General features: G+C 45.5%; 1 protein-coding gene across 8 annotated transcripts in view; it reads right to left on the bottom strand.

The window, feature by feature from the left end:
- The window catches only part of HTT (huntingtin), a 198,393-nt gene that overhangs the window by 134,493 nt on the left and 42,188 nt on the right, over positions 1-21,712 (bottom strand). For 3 of the 8 annotated variants that reach the window (XM_079919301.1, XM_079919303.1, XM_079919302.1), the window contains exon 1: positions 2,077-2,441. The exons of 4 other annotated variants lie outside the window; for them this stretch is intronic. In XM_079919301.1, coding sequence (XP_079775427.1) covers positions 2,077-2,291 — 215 coding nt within the window. In that variant the 5' untranslated portion in view covers positions 2,292-2,441. Of the gene's footprint in view, positions 1-2,076; positions 2,449-21,712 lie in introns of those variants that run through there. One more of the 8 variants, XM_079919308.1, reaches the window with a different exon arrangement.

Genomic DNA, 21,712 nt, shown 5'->3' with positions numbered 1-21,712 from the left:
TCAGCTGAAGCATCTGAACAGAAACGCCAAGATCCAAATCTGTAAGCAGTGAGTTCGTTACTCAAAATTAATGAATACTTGCTTTCTCAACAGCAAAGTACATGAAAATGTAACATTTATGCATTTTATTTAAAATAACTATAATTAAGCCCAATGCAGTTGATTTCAGAGCATGCTAAGAACCTTTCAAAGTTACTATTCTGAAGTACTTTTGTTTTTAAAAAATTTAAAATCTATCTTCATATATATAATACATAGATTATATCTGGTAGGATACACAAGGAGGAAGCTTGCCTCTGGGAATGGAGTTAGGTACTCAGGAGAAAGGAACAGGAGAGAGACATTTTAATTAACTTTTTGCAATTTTGGAATTTGTACCATGTTAATGTATTATTTATGCAAAAATGATAGACTAAATTTTAAAAATAAGTCAATCATACATTTCCTTACAATAATGAAACAAAATGTATCTACTTTGTCAAGCTGGCTTAAGAAGGAAACCTCTTTACACCCGTATTTTGAAGAAGATAAGCTAATTCAGGTTCTGTCAAATCAGCATAAGAAACAGAAAGCATATTTTCAGACTGACCAAGTGTTTGAACAAGCAGACAGGGACGGAAGTAAGGCCTTCCTTCCCACCCAGAGCCCTGCTTGGCGCTTCCCGCCTTTATACACGATCACCCAGGGCATGGACTTCCACGACATCTAACTCCAGGAAAAGCACGACCATAAAAGTCTGGAATGGATAGTTAGGGTTATAAATCACCTGCTGCAGAGAAAAGTCAAATTGTTAAAAAACAAACAAAAACCAACATTTTTCCCCTGTCAGTATCCAAACAGGTTTTTCACCTTTTAGCAGAAACCTTAATTTGTTTCCAGATTTTATTTTAACAGATAAGCCAAAATTACTCCCCAAAGTCTCAGTTTCTAATGAAACCTCAGGACACAGCAAGGATCATATCAGACGCACAACGAAGAAAACATTACTAAAAACGAATCAGCCTGAAGAAGGTACGCTTCTTGGAGGGGCTGCTTCGCGAAAACTTTCCTCGTTAAACGCCATCCTGTACACACCCAGATCAGAAATAAAATGACCCGAGATGAAAGAAAGGCCCGAACTGCAGCAGAGCACACACCCTGACCTCTGCTGAACACCCAGCACACAAGACTTCAGGGAAAAGTACTCGGCTCTCTTAGACGGTGTCGTTAATGGTCTGTCTTCTTCTGTTTCAAAAACTTTCCCTGGCACAAGCAACGGAGACCCCCTGCTTCCAAACAGTAGCACATGTCAGCAACAGGAAGCGTGCGTGGGGTCCGCAGACACCACTGCTCCGGCAAAGCTGGACTGCGACACTCCTGACAGGGACATCACTCGCCCCCAGCGATTAACCTCTCCCTCGGCAACATGTCATTTGTTTCCAACTGAGGACAGGCAATAAAGGGCAGTCAACTCTTCCTAATATTTAAGCCAGTTTTATTGCTTCTCACGCGTGAACAACCACCGTCTAGTCAGTTCACCGCTTACTTGGCAATCACAGCTCATTCAAGTGCCCGCAGGCCAACCCGAGCTGAGACAAGGCGGTCTCTCCCCGAAGCTCAACATTCTGCTGCGGATCCGGAACGACACGACATGCGCTGAGGCTGCAGCCCCGAGCCACAGGCTGCTTAAAGGGGCCCTCGCAGGAGGCTCTCCATTGGGCCGCGCGCGCTCCCCCGCCCTCCAGCCCGACGTCCCAAGGCATGATGTCACCACTGTCCCCGCATCACTCCGGCTCCAATTCCCGGAGCATCCTGCGCCCCCAGCCCTCCTCCTCTCACACCAGGAGGAGAGGGACGGGACGCGGCCTCGGCGTTGCCAAGTTCTGCTCACAACACAGCCCCGGTTCCTCCCCTAACTTCGCAGCCGGGAGAGCAGAGGACTGGGGCCGGGGCCGCCCCGGCGCCTCCGGGAGAGGCCGGCGAGGCTCCCCGCGCCTGCCGAGGGCCGGAGACCCACGCGGGGCCGGGGAACTGGGTGGGGACCACGGGGCGGCCCTGTCGCCGCGGGCCGGGGAGCTGCAGCGGGCCTGCACTCACGGTCGGTGCAGCGGCTCCTCGGCCACGGCCGGTCCGGGCGGCGGCGGCGGCGGCGGGGGCGGGGGCGGCGGCGACTGCGGCTGAGGCGGCGGTTGCGCCTGCGGCGGCGGCTGAGGAGGCTGAGGCGGCGGCGGCTGCTGCTGTTGCTGCTGCTGCTGCTGCTGGAAGGACTTGAGGGACTCGAAGGCCTTCATCAGCTTTTCCAGGGTCGCCATGGCGGCCTCCCGCCCCGCGGGAACAGCCCCCGGAACCCTCGGACCTGCTCGCGGTTCCGCTCACCAGCGCGGCAATGAATGAGGCTCGGAGGCACGGGCAGGAGCGGAACCGAAGCGCTCGGCCATCTTGGGTCCGTCCCGGCAGCCCCCGCGGCCCTGCGTCCCGCGACGCTCCGTCGTGGGGCGGGGCCAGGCTGGCGAGATTGACAGCCAGAGGCGGCGGCTTCCGCCATTGGCCGGGCGCGGCGCCAGCCAGTTTCCCGCGCCCGCCGTCTCGCTTTCTAGGACCGCCGCGACCACGGAGACCCCAGCGCTCCTCCAGGGCGCGGACTGGGGGCGCGGAGAGGAGGGGCGGGGCGGTCGTGAGCGTCATGCTCCCTCGGGAAGAAGCCCCTAGTCGAGGAGACCCCGGCCGACGCCCGGCGGGTGGCAGGGAGGGCCGGCCGTGGACTCGGAGCCGGAGACCCTGCGTGGGTGCTTGCTCACCCAGCGGCCCGGGCGGAGAGAGGGCTCACGGGACAGCCTTGCAGAGGAGGAAGGGGGAAGTGGGTCGCCCCGCGCGGAGCCAGAGGACCCTCAAGGCGGGAGCCCAGGTGTGGCCCCCAGAGAGGAGCGGAGCCCTGGAGAGCCAGTCTGCAGCCCGAGGAGGAGCTGAGGAACTTGGCGGAGGGCCTGGGGCAGGGACGGGTGGTAAAAACCTGCCTGGTCGGTGCCTGCTGCCCGGAGAGGCCGTGGCTGGTGCAGCGAGAAGCAGCTCTGACCCCAGAGACTGCCCCGCCGGCATGACTGCCCGGCCCAAGGGTGTGCCCCCCCTTGAGCGAGGCCGGCCGGCGTGGGAGGGTCCCGGGCTCCAGAGCCTCGCCACCCGGAGGGGCGGCAGTGAGCAAGCAGAGGGGCAGCGTCCGCTTGCCCGCAGGGAGTGGGTGGCCCTCAGAGAAGCCGCCTGGGGCAAGCAGCATGAAGCCTCCAGAGCCCACTCAGGGCAGCGACCTGTTCTAGGCCACAAGCCACGTCTCCGCCTAATTTCAGACCCTGTTGTCCCAAAGCAGTCAGGTGAACCCAGCATCGCCACAGGAAGCCTTGTCTCCAAGGGGACAGCGACTGCCCCCGCTTCAGGGGAAGGACCTCAGAGAAACTTGCCACAAGCCTTGAGGTCCCAGTTCCCTGATTTAATAAAGGCCCTTGTCCACAGGCCAAGCCATGTGCCAGCCCTCACAGGACAGGCCACAATGACGGGGCTCCAGGCTGTCAGGGACTGTGGTTGGCAGACTTCTCGGATGACCTAGGGACCCCCCCTCCTGAGATCACCACCTTGTATAGTCCCCTCCCCTTGAGAGTGGGCTGTCACTGGAGGCTGGCTTCTGATTAAGGTTTACATTTTACAGCAAGACAAAAAAGTTTGAACAGAAAGTTCTCTATGTCGTTTGGGCCCCCTCCCTCCCTACTGTGCAGTGTGCATCTGCGTTACCCGTTAACCAGACCTCCTCCAAGATGGGAACGCCTGCGGGACCGTAAAGATCAACTTTTCCTTTCTTCTGACCTAGCAATGGAACTTCTTACAAGGTTAGCATTCTTTCCCAACTCTGGAGGGGGCCGTACTGACTGCGCACTTTGTAAGAGTTTACCTGGACTATGTATCTTTGGTGAACTCTCTGTAAAATGTCAGTATGTCACTGTGATGTATGAGCCTTTGTCTCAAAAATATATATGATTGGGCTTCCCTGGTGGCGCAATGGTTGGGAGTCCGCCTGCCGATGCAGGGGACACGGGTTCGTGCCCCGGTCTGGGAAGATCCCACATGCCGCGGAGCGGCTGGGCCCCTGAGCCATGGCCGCTGAGCCTGCGCGTCCGGAGCCTGTGCTGCGTGGCGGGAGAGGCCACAACAGTGAGAGGCCCACGTGCCGCAAAAAAAAAATATATATATATATATATGATTGTGTCTTGGTCTTCGACCAGGCAGAACAGCTCTCAGAGCTTCTGAGAGCCTGCCTTCTGGCTTATAATCCTCATTTTGGCTTGAATAAAATTCTCTATTTTCTTCTTAACTTGATTGTTAATTGAATTTTCACTGACACTTCTAACATTCTAATAGGCAAAGGTGGCACTCCTGGGATTAAGTAACAAAAGACTGAGCCTTCTGTCCTGCTGGCTGTCTGCACCTTCTTGGCTTGCACACGCGTTCTTGAAGCCAGGCTGCCATGTTGGGAGGCCCACTCGGCCAACAGCCCAGGGAGAACTGAATCCTGCCAACACCACATGAGCTCGGAGGTGGATCCCTGCCCAGTTGAGCTTTCAAGTGAGAGGCAGGTGGTACTTAAACGCAGGCTTTTGAGAGACCAGGGAGTGAAGGACCTAGTTAAGCTGTGCCCAGATTCCTGATCTGCATTAACTGTGAGATCCTGTGTTGTTAAGCCACCATGCGGTTGGTTACACAGCAACAGGTAAGTGTATTAGTTTGCTAGGGCTGCGCTAACAAAGTTCCACAGAATGGGGGGCTCAAATAACAAGAATTTATCCTCTCAGTCCTGCATGCTGGAAGTCCCAGATCACGGTGTGAGCAGGCTGGTTCCTTCTGAGGCCTCTCTACTTGGTGTGCAGACGGCCGTCTTCTCCCTGTGTCCTCGCATGTTCCTCCTTCTATGCACGTCTGGGTCCTAATCCTCTTTTCTTAAAGGACAATGGTCATATTTGATTAGGGCCCACCCTCATGACCTTATTTTATCTTAATTACATCATTAAAGACACTTTCTCCAAATATAGTCACATTCTCAGGTGCTAGGGGTTAGGACTCAACGTATGAATTTTCAGGGGACACAATTCAGCCCATCACACTAAGTAGTAGAGTTGTCTCCTAATAGCCACTCTGACCTTCAATAGTAGGACTTCAGTTTTTATCCAGGCACTTTTCCACCACATTTCCCTCCTTTCCTTTTAGCTAGCTGTAGCCATGTGACTGAGCAAGTTCTGGCTGGTAAGATGTAAGCAGAAGTGACGTGTGTTATTTCTAGAAAATCTCCTTAACAGTAAGGGGTACACCTGTCTTCTTCCTGCTGCCTGGAATGGGCGGATAGTGGTTGGCACTTGAGCAGTCATTTTGGATCATGAGGATGAAAGCCACATCCCAGGACAATGGAGCTGGCAGGACTGGGTGGAGATGCCATTCCAGCCTGGCCAGACCATCTCTGGACTTCTCACAGACAAATATCTATAGGAGAGAAACGTAATTGCATTTTTTTTTTTTTTTTTTTTTTTTTTTTTTGCGGTACGCGGGCCTCTCACTGTTGTGGCCTCTCCCGTTGCGGAGCACAGGCTCCGGACGCGCAGGCTCAGCGGCCATGGCTCACGGGCCCAGCCGCTCCGCGGCATGTGGGATCCTCCTGGACCGGGGTACGAACCTGCGTCCCCTGCATCGGCAGGCGGACTCTCAACCACTGCGCCACCAGGGAAGCCCCATGATTCCATGTTGTTTAAGCCACTTTTACTTTGGATTATTCTGTTTATGGGCTCCTAAACCCAAATTCTGACCAGTCCAGAGAGGGTATGAGTCACTGAGACCTTATATGGCCACAACAGATCAGGCTGTGTTAGCTGAGGCAAGAAGAAACTCGTCTGCTGAGAACTTACTATACCCCTGACAAGAGGTCTTAGAGGAAAGCCTGTTGAAAGGGACCGTCCAGAAGGCAGATTTTTTTAATTCAGAGAAAAGTTTGGCATCGTCGCAGACTAATCAAAGATTCCACAGCTGGGAAGGCAGTTTGGCTTCTTGTCTCCAAAGCCTTAAAATGAACGTAGCCTCTGAACGGCAAATGCACTCCCAGTAATTTATCCTCAGAAAAGAATCACTTGTGTGTCAGGATGGTCACTGGTTACAGCAATATTTAGGACCAAAAGAAACAAAAGGAAACATGGACAGGAGATTAGCTAAATGAAGCACGATATATCCATATGACAAAACTGTGCAGTTATTCAAATCCTGTTTTAGAAGAGCATTCATGACATGGAAAAAGGTGTGCAACGCATTAGCAGGTTCCACTACTGTGTATAGCACGATCCCCCCTCTTTTTAAAGAAAAACGATACATAAATAGAAAGAGACCTGCTCACCGAGTCTAAAACAGTGACTCTCTCTGTGCAGGGCAATTACAGGAAATTTAATCTGGGTGCTTTTCTGTATTTTTCAAATCTTCAGCAATGAATGTGTACTCCTCAGGGGGAAAACATGTAAAAGTTTGAGTGGAGAACTAAAAATGAAAGCCTTGCAACACACTTGTGACTGATTCTGCCCAGGAAAAGAGGGAACCCAACACACCCACAAACGGGGTACACTCCAGTTGGGGGGCAGGCACCTGCCCTAAATCCAAAACCAGGTGGGAGTTCATTGGGGGTGAGGCCTTGGGTCAGAAAAAGGAAACGTGAAGCAGCGCCATGAGGAACAGGCTGAGCGGACTGGCAACTCCTGAGGGTGCTTCGGTGGCCTCCCACCAGTCACCCCCAAGGGGTTCTCTCACTTTAGAGGGAATTATTGCCACGTTTTTTTAATTCTACATAAGTACACAAACTGCCAAAGATATAGATACAGTAACTGTTGTTTTGAACAGTGAGCTCGTTTAAATTGACTCCCAGATGTACCATTTTCGTTACTCTTCATCCGTGCCTGCATCTCTGATCTTCCATTTTGGATCATTTTCTTCTGCCTGGAAAACACCCTAGAATTTCTCTTACAGTGGATCTTCTATTGCTGAAGCCTCTCAGTTTCAGTTTATCTGAAAATGTCTTTTTTTTTTTCGCCTTCATTCCTAGTGGATTTTTGGTTGGGTATATAATTCAAGGTTGGCAGGTATGTTCTGTCAGCAGATTACAGATCTGGACATCACGTCTTCTGCTTTTCATTCTCACTGTTGAGAAATCAGTTGACTTAATGTTTGCTCCCTTGGAGGTAAGTGTCTTTTTCCCTCTGACTGTTGTTAAGATTTTCTCTCTGTCTTTGGCTCTCTGTGGTTTCAGCGTGCCATGTCTGGGTGTGTAAGGAGACAATCACTTGTTACAGGATGCCCCTGGGGATCCTGTCGAGTGATCTCCCCATAGGCTGCTCAGCAGGAAGGGCCCAAAAGACCCAAAAGACCGGCCAAGACCAGTTCTGAAAGTCTTGGAAGCACACGTTCCCCTGGTGAAAGATGTCCGGGATCCGGATGGTCTTTTCACCAGCAGAGCCATTCCCCCACAGCCTGAAATCTGCCATGGCTGCAGGATTGGCCAGGGACTCCCCGTCCCCTTCCAATTCCCCTATAAATACACAGAATGACAGGGAGCAAGGTCCCTCTCCTGGGGCACTACCTATACTGTGGCCATCCGGGCCCGGGGCTAACACAACTCTCCGTGGGATGCAAAGAGCTCGGGAGACAGGTGCTTTTTTTTTTTTTTTTTTTTAACATCTTTATTGGAGTATTATTGCTTTACAATGGTGCATTTCTGCTGTATAACAAAGTGAATCAGCTATACATACACATATATCCCCACATCTCCTCCCTCTTGACAGGTGCTTCTTCTGATGACCTTTGGCCTCCAAGTTCCCCCACTGGCTCCAGTTTACGGCTGCACCATGTGTTGTTTATGGTGTTTGTTATTACCCTGGCTTGGTTTAACAGTAGAATTTCTTTTCATTTAATCTACTTGGAAATAGTTGGCTACTGAACGTGTGGCCTAATGGCTTCCAAGTTTTGGAAACTGCTCAGTCATTATCTCAAAATATTGCCCGTTTCTCTTCTCTCTTCCTGGTGTTCTCACCACAACCTATCTTCTATTTTCTTTTTTTTTCCTCTCATTGCTTTATTCTGGATAGTTTCATCTGATTTATTTTACTAGTTCTCTTTTTAGCTGTTTCCATTCTACTGCTGAACCCTTAATGTTAACCATTCAGTTCTGGAATTTTGTAGTTTTCAGGACTGGAATTTATATCTCTTTCTAAAGTATGCTATGTCACTTTTTATAAATAGTTTCTAGCTTCCTGTCAAAATTGTCAAGCTAAGCAACTTTTCTCCTTGAACATAGTGAGCACAGTGTTTAAGAGTCTGTGTCTCACATATTTCCATTATCTAGAGCCTCTAAGGAAATTTTTTTGTCTTGTTTGTTTTTTGGCTGTGTCGCACAGCATGGGGGATTTTAGTTCCCTGACCAGGGATCGAACCCGTGCCCCATGCAGTGGAAGTGCAGAGTCTTAACCACTGGACCACCAGGGAAGTCCCAAGGGAATGTTTTTCATGTCTGAAGTTTTGGCTAATTTTCATTCATTTGCCTCATCTCATGTGCCTGGTTATCTTTGATTATATACTGGACATTGTATCTGAAAATTATTATAGAAGAGATTTACAGCTTAGGGTATTTTCTTCCTCCAGGCAAGATTTTTGTTTGCAATGCTACTCTCCTTGGGACACTAGAAGTTCTAGGTCATGTTAATCCAAATTCCAGTTTCGGAGTCCTCTGAGCCACCCATTTTATTTTTTATTTTTTATTTTTTATTTTTTTTTTTTGCTGCACGTGCAGCATGTGGGATCTTAGTTCCTTGACCAGGGATTGAACCTGCAACCCCTGCATTGGGAGTGCAGAGTCTTAACCACTGGACCACCAGGGAAGTCCAGGCCACCCGTTTTAGAGAGCTGGTTTTCTTCCAGGTCACCCTTATTCTTGGGTGGGCTGGACCCAGAAGTGGAGTGTGAACTGGCTGGGCCCCCAGTCTTGGCCTGCCCTGGATTTGGTTTTTGCTCTCCTAGCCTTGAGCTTAGCTCAGCCTTTCGGGTGTTTCAGGACTCCAACCCCCCCAAAGCAGGAGGAGCCCTAGCGTTCGGCTCATCTCTCTAGGTGCCACCCTCTCCTGGCTTTCAGCCCTGAAAGTTGCTGACTCTCTTGACGTAGATATTTGCCGAGCTTTATTAGCTATTTTCATCAGGAGGGTAGATCCGTATTCTCTAGTCCGTCCTTGCTGTACATGGAAGTTCCTCCTATAAATATTAAATAGGATGCTATTGAGAGTGGTCATCCTTCTCTTATTCCTGATTTTAACATGAATGCCTCCAGAGTAAACCCTCATCAGGTAAGATGCTGCCTCTGGATGGTCAATATATTTTATTATGATAAAGAAGCATTGATTGATCTACAGTTTACCCTTGAACAACATGGGTTTGAGGTGCACAACTCCACTTATATGAGGCTTTTTTTCAGTAAATACCACAGTACTACAGAATACGCGGTTGGTTGACTCCTCGGATGTGGAACCATGGATACGGCGGGCCGACTATAAAATTATATGCGAATTTTCAACTGTGCGGGGGTCAGCACCCCAAACCCTGTGTTCTTCAAGGGTCAAATGTATTTTATGGACTGTGTAAAAAAGTGGGTTGAAGTTGGTCAAATGCCTTTATGAAAATGATCTTTTATTTTTGCTTTGGATCTATTAACATGATGTATTATGTTGCTGGATTTCCTGATATTGAACCATCCATGCATTATTAAAACAAACCCACTATTTTGATGTAGTACTTTTGTTTGTTTGTTTTGGCTGCACTGTGTGGCATGTGGGATCTTAGTTCCCCGACCAGGGATCGAACTCATGCCCCCCGCAGTGGAAGTGCAGAGTCTTAACCACTGGACCACCAGGGAAGTCCCTTGATGTAGTAATTTTAATGTGTTGCTGGATACTGTTTGCTAATATTTTAAGGGCTTTTGCATTAATATTCATAAAAGAAGTTGGTATAGACTTGTTTTTTAAAGGTCAGTGTGGGGCTTTCCTGGTGGCGCAGTGGTTAACAATCCACCTTCCAATGCAGGGGACACGGGTTCGAGCCCTGGTCCGGGAAGATCCCACATGCCGCGGAGCTACTAAGCCCGTGCGCCACAACTACTGAGCCTGCCCTCTAGAGCCCATGAGCCACAACTCCTGAGCCCATGTGCCACAACTACTGAAGCCCACGTGCCTAGAGCCCATGCTTCACAACAAGAGAAGCCACTGCAATGAGAAGCCTGCACACCGCAACCAAGAGTAGCCCGCGCTCCCCGCAACTAGAGATAGCCCGCGTGCAGCAACAAAGACCCAACATAGCCACAAAAAAAAAAGTCAGCGTGAACTTTTTAATTAATTAATTAGTTTATTTATTTTTGGCTGCATTGGGTTTTCGTTGCTGCACACCGGTTTTCTCTAGTTGCAGCGAGCGGGCTTCTCATTGCAGTGGCTTCTCTTGTTGCGGAGCACAGGCTCTAGGTGCTCAGGCTTCAGCAGTTGTGGCTCGCAGTCTCTAGAGTGCAGGCTCAGTAGTTGTGGCTCATAGGCTCTAGAGTGCAGGTTCAGTAGTTGTGGCTCATGGGCTCTAGAGTGCAGGCTCAGTAGTTGTGGTGCACGGGCTTAGTTGCTCTGCGGCATGTGGGATCTTCCCGGACCAGGGCTGGAACCCCTGTCTCCTGCATTGGCAGGCAGATTCTTAACCACTGCGCAACCAGGGAAGCCCTAGCCATTAGTTTGTTTTTTCCCTTTTACTTTCCTCCTTCTGCTTTTCCTAAATGTATTTTTCAATCCTTATGAGTTAGAGGCCAAATTCATTTATTTCCAGGCACTTATTTTTGTTGATATAATTAAAAGCTATACATTTTCTCCATGAGCACTATATTTTAGTTGTATCCCATGCATCAGATATATAAGTCCTGTTGTTCTGCAGTTTTGCATTATATGTCCTCTTTGGCCCAACAGAACTTTAATAGAGGCTATTAAATTTCCAGGTGCCAAGGCCTGTTTGCTTTCTGATTTTGTTATTAATTTGTAAGTTTACTGCATTTGTAATCACATACTCGACTATATTTAAATCTTTTTAAATTTTTTGTTAGGATATTGTTTCCCCCTTTTTTATGAGAATATATTTTAAGATATTTATTTATTTATTTATTTGGCTGTGCCAGGTTTTAGTTGAGGCATACAGGATCTTCGTTGACGTGTGTGAAATGTTCGTTACAGCACACAGGATCTTTAGTTGCGGCATGCATGCGGGATCTAGTTCCCAACCAGGGATCGAACCTGGGCCCCCTGCATTGGGAGCACAGAGTCTTAACCCCTGGACCACCAGGGAAGTCCCTATGAAGACTTTCTTTGTGCCACAATATACGGTCCCTTTTCATGAATGTTCCATGGGCATTGGAAAGAAAGTGCATTTTTTAGTATCAATATAGACTGTATTACCTATATGTTACATCAATACATTATCTAGCTATCCATCCATCCATCCACATACACACATGTTCATAAAATGCACCTTACCATGCTCTTTCGGTCTGATCTGTCTGGGACTGACAGCTGGGTCAAACCTCTCAGCTCTGCTTTGGGAAAGCTATGGCTGTTGGTGAAGTTATTTCTGACCATTTCATCTTGTTTGAGAATTGTACCTTCGATTACAAAATGCCCCTTCTGCTTGGCTTAACGTTTTGTGGCCCGGATTCTATCTTGTCTTATACTAAGGTTGTGACTGCTGCTTTTATTTTTGTTTGCATTTTCCTGATATACATTGTCAATGGTTGAATTGTAACCTTTCTCACTCACTTTGTTTTAGGTGTGTCTCAGATACAGCACAGAGTTGGGTTTTGCCTTGTGACCCAATCTGAAAATCTCCCTTTAATTGGTGAGTTAAGACCATTTATATATGGTGGGGCTAATGGCAGACTCTGGGAGGGCTCACGCCAAAGAGTGCTTCCCGGAGCTTCTGCTGCCAGTGTCCTTGTACCCACGATGAGCCACAGCCACGCCCTGCCTCTGCAGGAGACCTTCCAACACTGGGAGGTGAACTAGGCAATTTGAGACAAACCCTACTCCCACTAAGGACAAGGAAACTAGGGGACAAAATTTTAAAAATCATCTACTTGAAAGCATCAGAGAACTATTAAGGCAGAGAAGTATAACCAGCCAAGAGGTGGTTCTTTGAAAAGACTAATAAAAAGAATTGGACCAGAGGGCAGACAGCAGAAGCAAGAAGAACTACAGTCCTTCAGCCTGTGGAACAAAAACCACATTCACAGAAAGATAGACAAGATGAAAAGGAAGAGGGCTATGAACCACATGAAGGAACAAGATAAAACCCCAGAAAAACACCTAAATGAAGTGGAGATAGGCAACCTTCCAGAAAAAGAATTCAGAATAATTATAGTGAAGATGATCCAGGACCTTGGAAAAAGAATGGAGGCAAAGATCGAGAAGATGCAAGAAATGTTTAACAAAGACCTAGAAGAATTAAAGAACAAACAAACAGAGATGAACAATACAATAACTGAAATGAAAACTACACTAGAAGGAATCAATAGCAGAATAACTGAGGCAGAAGAACGGATCAGTGACCTCCAAGACGGAATGGTGGAATTCACTGCTGTGGAACAGAATAAAGAAAAAAGAATGAAAAGAAATGAAGACCGCCTAAGAGACCTCTGGGACAACACTAAACACAACAACATTCACATTATAGGGGTCCCAGAAGGAGAAGAGAGAGAGAAAGGACCCGAGAATATATTTGAAGAGATTATAGTTGAAAACTTCCCTAACATGGGAAAGGAAATAGCCACCCAAGTCCAGGAAGCGCAGCGAATCCCATACAGGATAAACCCAAGGAGAAACATGCCGAGACACATAGTAATCAAATTGGCAGAAATTAAAGACAAAGAAAAAGTATTGAAAGCAGCAAGGGAAAACCGACAAATAACATACAAGGGAACTCCCATAAGGTTAACAGCTGATTTCTCAGCAGAAACTCTACAAGCCAGAAGGGAGGGGCATGACATATTTAAAGTGATGAAAGGGAAGAACCTACAACCAAGATTACTCTACCGGCAAGGATCTCATTCAGATTCGCTGGAGAAATCAAAAGCTTTACAGAGAAGCAAAAGCTAAGAGAATTCAGCACCACTAAACCAGCTCTACAACAAATGCTAAAGGAACTTCTCTAAGTGGGAAACACAAGAGAAGAAAAGGACCTACAAAAACAAACCCAAAACAATTAAGAAAATGGTCATAGGAACATACATATTGATAATTACCTTAAAGGTGAATGGATTAAATGCTCCAACCAAAAGACACAGGCTTGCTGAATGGATACAAAAACAAGACCCATATATATGCTGTACACAAGAGACCCACTTCAGACCTAGGGACACATATCTTTTCCCCTGAAAGTGAGGGGATGCAAAAAGATATTCCAGGCAAATGGAAATCAAAAGAAAGCTTGAGTAGCAATACTTGTATCAGATAAAATAGACATTAAAATAAACAATGTTACGAGAGACAAGGAAGGACACTACGTAGTGATCAAGGGATCAATCCAAGAAGAAGATATAACAATTATAAATATATATGCACCCAACATAGGAGCACCTCAATACATAAGGCAACTGCTAACAGCTATAAAAGACGAAATCAACATAACACAATAATAGTGGGGGACTTTAACACCTCACTTACACCAAGGGACAGATCATCCAAAATGAAAATAAATAAGGAAACAGAAGCTTTAAATGACATAACAGACCTGATAGATTTAATTCATATTTATAGGACATTCCATCCAAAAACAGCAGATTACACTTTCTTCTCAAGTGCGCACGGAACATTCTCCAGGATAGATCACATCTTGGGTCACAAATCAAGCCTCAGTAAGTTTAAGGAAATTGAAATTATATTAAGCATCTTTTCTGGCCACAACACTATGAGATTAGAAATGAATTACAGGGAAAAAAACGTAAAAAACACAAACACATGGAGGCTAAACAATACGTTACTAAATAACCAAGAGATCACTGAAGAAATCAAAGAGGAAATCAAAAAATACCTAGAGATAAATGACAATGAAAACACGATGATCCAAAACCTATGGGATGCAGCAAAAGCAGTTCTAAGAGGGAAGTTTATAGCAATACAAGCCTACCTCAAGAAACAAGAGAAATCTCAAATAAACAACCTAATCTTACACCTAAAGGAACTAGAGAAAGAAGAATAAACAAAACCCAAAGTTAGCAGAAGGAAAGAAATCATAAGGATCAGAGCAGAAATAAATGAAATAGAAACAAAGAAAACATTAGCAAAGATCAACAAAACTAAAAGCTGGTTCTTTGAGAAGATAAACAAAATTGATAAATCATTAGCCAGACTCATCAAGAAAAAGAGGGAGAGGACTCAAATCAATAAAATTAGAAATGAAAAAGGAGAAGTTACAACAGACACTGCAGAAATACAAAGCATCCTAAGAGACTACTACAAGCGACCCTATGCCAATAAAATGGACAATCTGGAAGAAATGGACAAATTCTTAGAAAGGTATAACCTTCCAAGACTGAACCAAGAAGAAATAGAAAATATGAACAGACCAATCACAAGTAATGAAATTGAAACTGTGATGAAAAATCTTCCAACAAACAAAAGTCCAGGACCAGATGGCTTCACAGGTGAATTCTATCAAACATTTAGGGAAGAGCTAACACCCATCCTTCTCAAACTCTTCCAAAAAATTGCAGAGGAAGGAACACTCCCAAACTCATTCTATGAGACCACCATCATGCTGATACCAAAACCAGACAAAGATACTACAAAAAAAGAAAATTACAGACCAATATCACTGATGAATATAGATGTAAAAATCCTCAACAAAATACTAGCAAACAGAATCCAACAGCACATTAAAAGTATCATACACCATGATCAAGTGGGATTTATCCCAGGGATGCAAGGATTCTTCAGTATACGCAAATAAATCAATGTGATACACCATATTAACAAACTGAAGAATAAAAACTGTATGATCATCTCAATAGAGGCAGAAAAAGCTTTTGACAAAATTCAACACCCATTTATGATATTAAAAAAAAAACTCCCTAGAAAGTGGGCATAGAGGGAACCTACCTCAACATAATAAAAGCCATATACGACAAACCCACAGCAAACATCATTCTCAATGGTGAAACACTGAAAGCATTTCCTCTAAGCTCAGGAACAAGACAAGGATGTCCACTCTCACCACTATTATTCAACATAGTTTTGGAAGTCCTAGCCACAGCAATCAGAGGAGAAAAAGAAATGAAAGGAATACAAATGGGAAAAGAAGAAATAAATCTGTCACTGTTTGCAGATGACATGATACTCTACACAGAGAATCCTAAAGATGCCACCAGAAAACTACTAGAGCTAATCAATGAATGTGGTAAAGTTGCAGGATACAAAATTAATGCACAGAAATCTCTTGCATTCCTATACACTAATGATGAAAAATCTGAAAGAGAAATTAAGGAAACACTCCCACTTACCATTGCAACAAAAAGAATAAAATACCTAGGAATAAACCTACCTAGGGAGACAAAAGACCTGTATGCAGAAAACTATAAGACACTGATGAAAGAAATTAAAGATGATACCAACAGATGGAGAGATATACCATGTTCTTGGATTGGAAGAATCAATATTGTGAAAATGACTATACTACCCAAAGCAATCTACAGATTCAATGCAATCCCTATCAAATTACCAATGGCATTTTTTACAGAACTAGAACAAAAAATCTTAAAATTTGTATGGAGACACAAAAGACCCCTAATAGCCAAAGCAGTCTTGAGGGAAAAAAATGGAGCTGGAGGAATCAGACTCCCTGACTTCAGACTACACTACAAAGCTACAGTAATCAAGACAATATGGTATTGGCACAAAAAAAGAAACATAGATCAATGGAACAAGATAGAAAGCCCAGAGATAAACCCACGCACCTATGGTCAACTAATCCTTGACAAAGGAGGCAAGGATATACAATGGAGAAAAGACAGTCTCTTCAGTAAGTGGTGCTGGGAAAACTGGACAGCTACATGTAAAAGAATGAAATGAGAACACTCCCTAACACCATACACAAAAATAAACTCAAAATGGATTACAGACATAAATGTAAGACCGGACACTATAAAAACTCTTAGAGGAAAACATAGGAAGAACACTCTTTGACATAAATCACAGCAAGATCTTTTCTGATCCACCTCCTAGAGTAATGGAAATAAAAACAAAAATAAACAAATGGGACCTAATGAAACTTCAAAGCTTTTGCAAAGCAAAGGAAACCATAAACCAGATGAAAAGACAACCCTCAGAATGGGAGAAAATATTTGCAAACGAATCAACGGACAAAGGATTAATCTCCAAAATATATAAACAGCTCATGCAGCTCAATATTAAAAAAAAAACAAACAACCCAATCCAAAAACGGGCAGAAGACCTAAGTAGACATTTCTCCAAAGAAGACATACAGATGGCCAAGAAGCACATGAAAAGCTACTCAACATCACTAATTATTAGAAAATGCAAATCAAAACTACAATGAAGTATCACCTCACACCAGTTAGAATGGGCATCATCAGAAAATGTACAAACAACAAATGCTGGAGAGGGTGTGGAGAAAAGGGAACCCTCTTGCACTGTTGGTGGGAATGTAAATTGATATAGCCACTATGGAGAACAGTATGGAGGTTCCTTAAAAAACTAAAAATAGAGTTACCATATGACCCAGCAATCCCACTACTGGGCATATACCCTGAGAAAAGCAAAATTCAAAAAGAGTCATGTACCAAAATGTTCATTGCAGCTCTATTTACAATAGCCCAGAGATGGAAACAACCTAAGTGCCCATCATCGGATGAATGGATAAAGAAGATGTGGCACATATATACAATGGAATATTACTCAGCCATAAAAAGAAACGAAATTGAGCTATTTGTAATGAGGTGGATAGACCTAGAGTCTGTCATACAGAGTGAAGTAAGTCAGAAAGAAAAAGACAAATACCGTATGCTAACACATATATAGAGAATTTAAGGGAAAAAATGTCATGAAGAACCTAGGGGTAAGACAGGAATAAAGACACAGACCTACTGGAGAACGGACTTGAGGATATGGGGAGGGGGAAGGGTGAGCTGTGACAGGGCAAGAGAGAGGCATGGACATATATACACTAACAAACGTAAGGTAGATAGCTAGTGGGAAGCAGCCGCATGGCACAGGGATGTCGGCTCGGTGCTTTGTGACCGCCTGGAGGGGTGGGATAGGGAGGGTGGGAGGGAGGGAGACGCAAGAGGGAAGAGATATGGGAACGTATGTATAACTGATGCACTTTGTTATAAAGCAGAAACTAACACACCATTGTAAAGCAATTATACCCCAATAAAGATGTTTTTAAAAAAAAGCACGTTTAATGTACACAATTTGATGAGTTTGGACCTGTGCAAACACCCGTGAAACCATCACCACAGGCAAGGCAACAGACACACCATCACCTGTAAAAGTTTCTCTGGGGCTCCTCGGTTTTTGTTTGTTTGATTTGTTGCTGTCAACATGGTTTCAGTTCCATTGCCAGTGGCCTCGTTACTTTTTAGACAGAAACAAGGTTTACACCCTAGACATGTGGGTGGGGAGTAAAATATCGATACAATAAAAATAAAGCACTTTCCCTTTTGGATAACTTCTATCCTTTAGTTTTTACGTTAAATACTGGTTAGCAGTTCAGTTGACTTCAACAACCATTTGTGGGTCCTTACTACGTGTCAGGTGCTGGGGATATGATATAAATAACAAACCCCTGTCCCTAGGGAGCTTACAGTCCGGTGGATGAGGCTGCGCTGTAATAAATTGCTGCTTCTACATCCAAAGTGTAGCACAAATCTGTCCACTTCCTCGGGCTCCACGTGTCCAGCTGGCCTAGGCCACTGTCAGTCCTAACTAGCTCCCTACGTCCACTCCTGCTGCCTCAACTCCGTCCTCCACACGACAGACTGGGGGCGCTTTTTATTTCTCTCCTATACACACAAAACGTTAAAAACATAGCCCACACACTAATATGTATAAAATAGATAACTAATAAGAACCTGATGTATAAAAAATTAAACAAAACATAGTCCAGGGACCACCCAGTACACCTTCTAAACTCAACAACTATTAATATCATGTCATATTTGCTTTCTCTGCATGTAGACACCCTCCTCCATCATTTGAGAGTAGGTTGAAGACATTGTCACACTCCAGCCCTCAATACTTCAGCAGATGTTTCCAAAAGTAGGAGCCATGATACCACCTTCCCCTAATTACCTAATATCACCTAAAATCCAGGCCTGGGACTTCCCTGACAGTCCAGTGGTTAGGACTCCACGCTTCCACTTCAGGGGTCACGGGTTAGATCCCTGGTCGGGGGACTGGGATCCTGCCTGCTGCACGGCACGGCCAATAAATAAAATAAAATAAAATGGGGCTTCCCTGGTGGCGCAGTGGTTGAGAGTCCGCCTGCCGATGCAGGGGACGCGGGTTCGTGCCCCGGTCCGGGAAGATCCCACATGCCGCAGAGCGGCTGGGCCCGTGAGCCATGGCCGCTGAGCCTGCGCGTCTGGAGCCTGTGCTCCGCAACGGGAGAGGCCACAACAGTGAGAGGCCCGCGTACCGCAAAAAAAAAAAAAAAAAAAAAAAAATTTCAAATTCACGCCAGATCTCAAATACTTAGTACAGAATAAAGAATGTAAAATGTCTTATTATGTTTATACTGATTACATATAGAAATGATATTTGGATATAGCGGGTTAAATTTTAAAAATTACTCAAAGCCGTTTCTTTTTACTTTAAAAAATTCACATGTGTGACTTACATATTTTATTGGACAGCTCTGGTCTGGGGGTCTGACTAGATTCCATCAAACCCTTTAGGAAGAAAGCTTCACAGGTGGGCCTGTCCTGGTGTCAGGCTGCCCTTGGTCTGTGGGGCTAAGTTTGGTCACTCAGTCAAGGGGGTGACTGCCAGATCTCTCCAATATGAAAGTACCTCTTCTCTTTGTAATTACTAAGTCACTTGGGATAGTTCTCTGGACCTGTGAGAATACCCTATTCCCCAAAGGCCTTCCACCAGTGGGTCTGGCACTCTTGATGCTGCTGGACTGACTCACGCTGGGAGTTGCAGATTGGTGAGTGTCCTAACCCCTCATTCCTTCTGCCCTAACCGCCCGGCACTCTTTCACGAGGAAGCATTTTCCTCCCCATACACATCTATTCCTTTACTTCTTTGAATCTTACTATAGACACTTAAAAAATTATATATCATTATCAATTTCATCATTATTCTTTTATTAATGCTCGAATTGTCCCAAATTCGTTGGAAGCCACTTCAAGGTGACTTCTGTGTCCTTTTGACATGCCCATTATTTTTAAAGCGCTTTCTTATTTTATATCACAAGATTTTCCAGGCTCATCTTTGCCTCCTCAGACGTGGACCCAGCCATTTCTTCGAGGAGCCCTGACTCCTTTTACTGGAGAATGGTATTTAGAAACCAAGATCCAGGCAGCAGGTGGGCTCCCTGCTACCGGGGTGTCATGGCTTCTAGGTCTTTCAGAGCACAGAGCTGGGAAATAATGAGTTTAAACTCAATTCAACTTTTTTCATTCTTTTTTATTATGGTAAATATACAGTACATAAAGTTGACCATTTTTAAAAAAATATTTATTTGGCTGTGCTGGGTCTTAGTTGCAGCACGCAGGATCTTCATTGCCGCATGCGATATCTTCATTGTGGCTTGTGGGATCTTTTTAGTTGCGGCATGCGGGCGCTTAGTAGCAGCACGCGGGATCTGGTTCCCTGACCAGGGATCGAACCTGGGCCCCCTACGCTGGGAGTGCGGAGTCTTACCCACTGGACCACCCGGGAAGTCCCTAAGTTGATCGTTTTAACCGTCTTTAAGTGTACGGTTCGGTGGCAGTAAGTGCATTCACATTCACGTTGCTGTGCGTCCGATTCAAACGTCTACAGGTTTCTCTACGTCTTTAAAATGTATCCCACAGAGAATGTAAAATCAGAGTAGCTCTCGTTTTCTCTCTGATCCTTTTTGTTCTTATTTACTATTTTCTGTTCTCTTGACTGCTTCCATTCCTCCCCTCTTTGCCGCCTCTATTACTGTACTTTGTACTGTACTGTGACCAAAATGTCGTAAGTTCTATCTCTTGGGAACCTGGTAATTTAGTCTCCAGTAATAAGATGAAGATTTTCTTCAATATCTTTCTATGGTTCACTCTACTTTCATTTTCAATCATCATGTTATTTGTCCATTACTCAGATAATTAGATGAGGTCATGATGGTAGAGCCCCCATGAATGGATTAGTGCCCTTGTAAGATTCATGGGAGAGCTTGCTTCCCCTCTCTGCTCTCTGCCATGTAAGGGTATAACAAAAAGTTGGCAGTCTACAACCCGGAAGAGGGTTCTCAGCAGAAACCACCCTTGCTGGTACCCTGATCTCAGACTTCCAGCCTCTAGAAATGTGAGAAATTTTTGTCATTTATAAGCCACCAAGTCCATGGTATTCTGATATAACAGCCCAAACAAAGACATTACCCTTAGTTATTGGTAACTAGAATATGAACAACATGAAGGCTACAACTGATCCCCTGTATAAGCTCCAGCCCAGGGAGGGGCCCTTCACCTGGCCTGGGAATGAGGGTCAGGAGACTTCTTTTATATATTTTTTTTAAAGCATTGAGATTGACGTGTTTTTGTTTTCATTTATTTATTCGGCTGTGCCGGGTCTTGGTTGCAGCACACGGGATCTTCATTGCGGCATGCAGGATCTTTTTTTTTTTTTTGCGGTACGCGGGCCTCTCACTGTTGTGGCCTCTCCCGTTGCGGAGCACAGGCTCCGGACGCGCAGGCTCATCGGCCATGGCTCACGGGCCCAGCCGCTCCGCGGCATGTGGGATCTTCCCGGACCGGTGCACGAACCCGCGTCCCCTGCACCGGCAGGCCGACTCTCAACCACTGCGCCACCAGGGAAGCCCCATGCAGGATCTTTAGTTGCGGCATGCATGTGGGATCTAGTTCCCTGACTAGATATCAAACCTGGGCCCCCTGCATTGGGAGCATGGAGTCTTAACCACTGGACCACCAGGGAGGTCCCAAGAGGACTTCTTGAAGGAGATGCCTGGCCAGCACTGACTGCTATATTAATTAAAATGAGGTCTACATGGGGTATGACATTCCTCCACTCTAAAGCCCAGTTGTTTCCTTATTAGAAAATCAAGACTGGAAGTGCTCCTTCCTATTTAAAACCACAACTTGAATGCTGCCTGGCCCTCAAAGTAAGAGACACGAAATACAAAAAGCAGAAGCACAGCCCACCCCACCCCCCACCTCCCTGCCACACAATGCAGGCCCTTTGCTGGGCTCATCTTCCAGTTGAGAAGGGAAAGAAATGTGATGGAAAACAGTAAGAATTCAGCCCCAGTGATAAAGCAGTGTTTAAAGAATTTCACTCACACTCAGCTGTGAGCAGTTAAGAGGAATAACACAATGAAGCAGAAGAGAAAGAGGCCAGGACCTACCCAAGCAGAGGTCCTCTGAGATCTCAGCGCTGAATTC

The sequence above is a fragment of the Stenella coeruleoalba genome (genome assembly GCF_951394435.1).
Source record: "Stenella coeruleoalba genome assembly, chromosome: 4".
NCBI lineage: Eukaryota > Metazoa > Chordata > Mammalia > Artiodactyla > Delphinidae > Stenella > Stenella coeruleoalba.
This window is presented reverse-complemented; position numbering and strand designations above follow the sequence as displayed.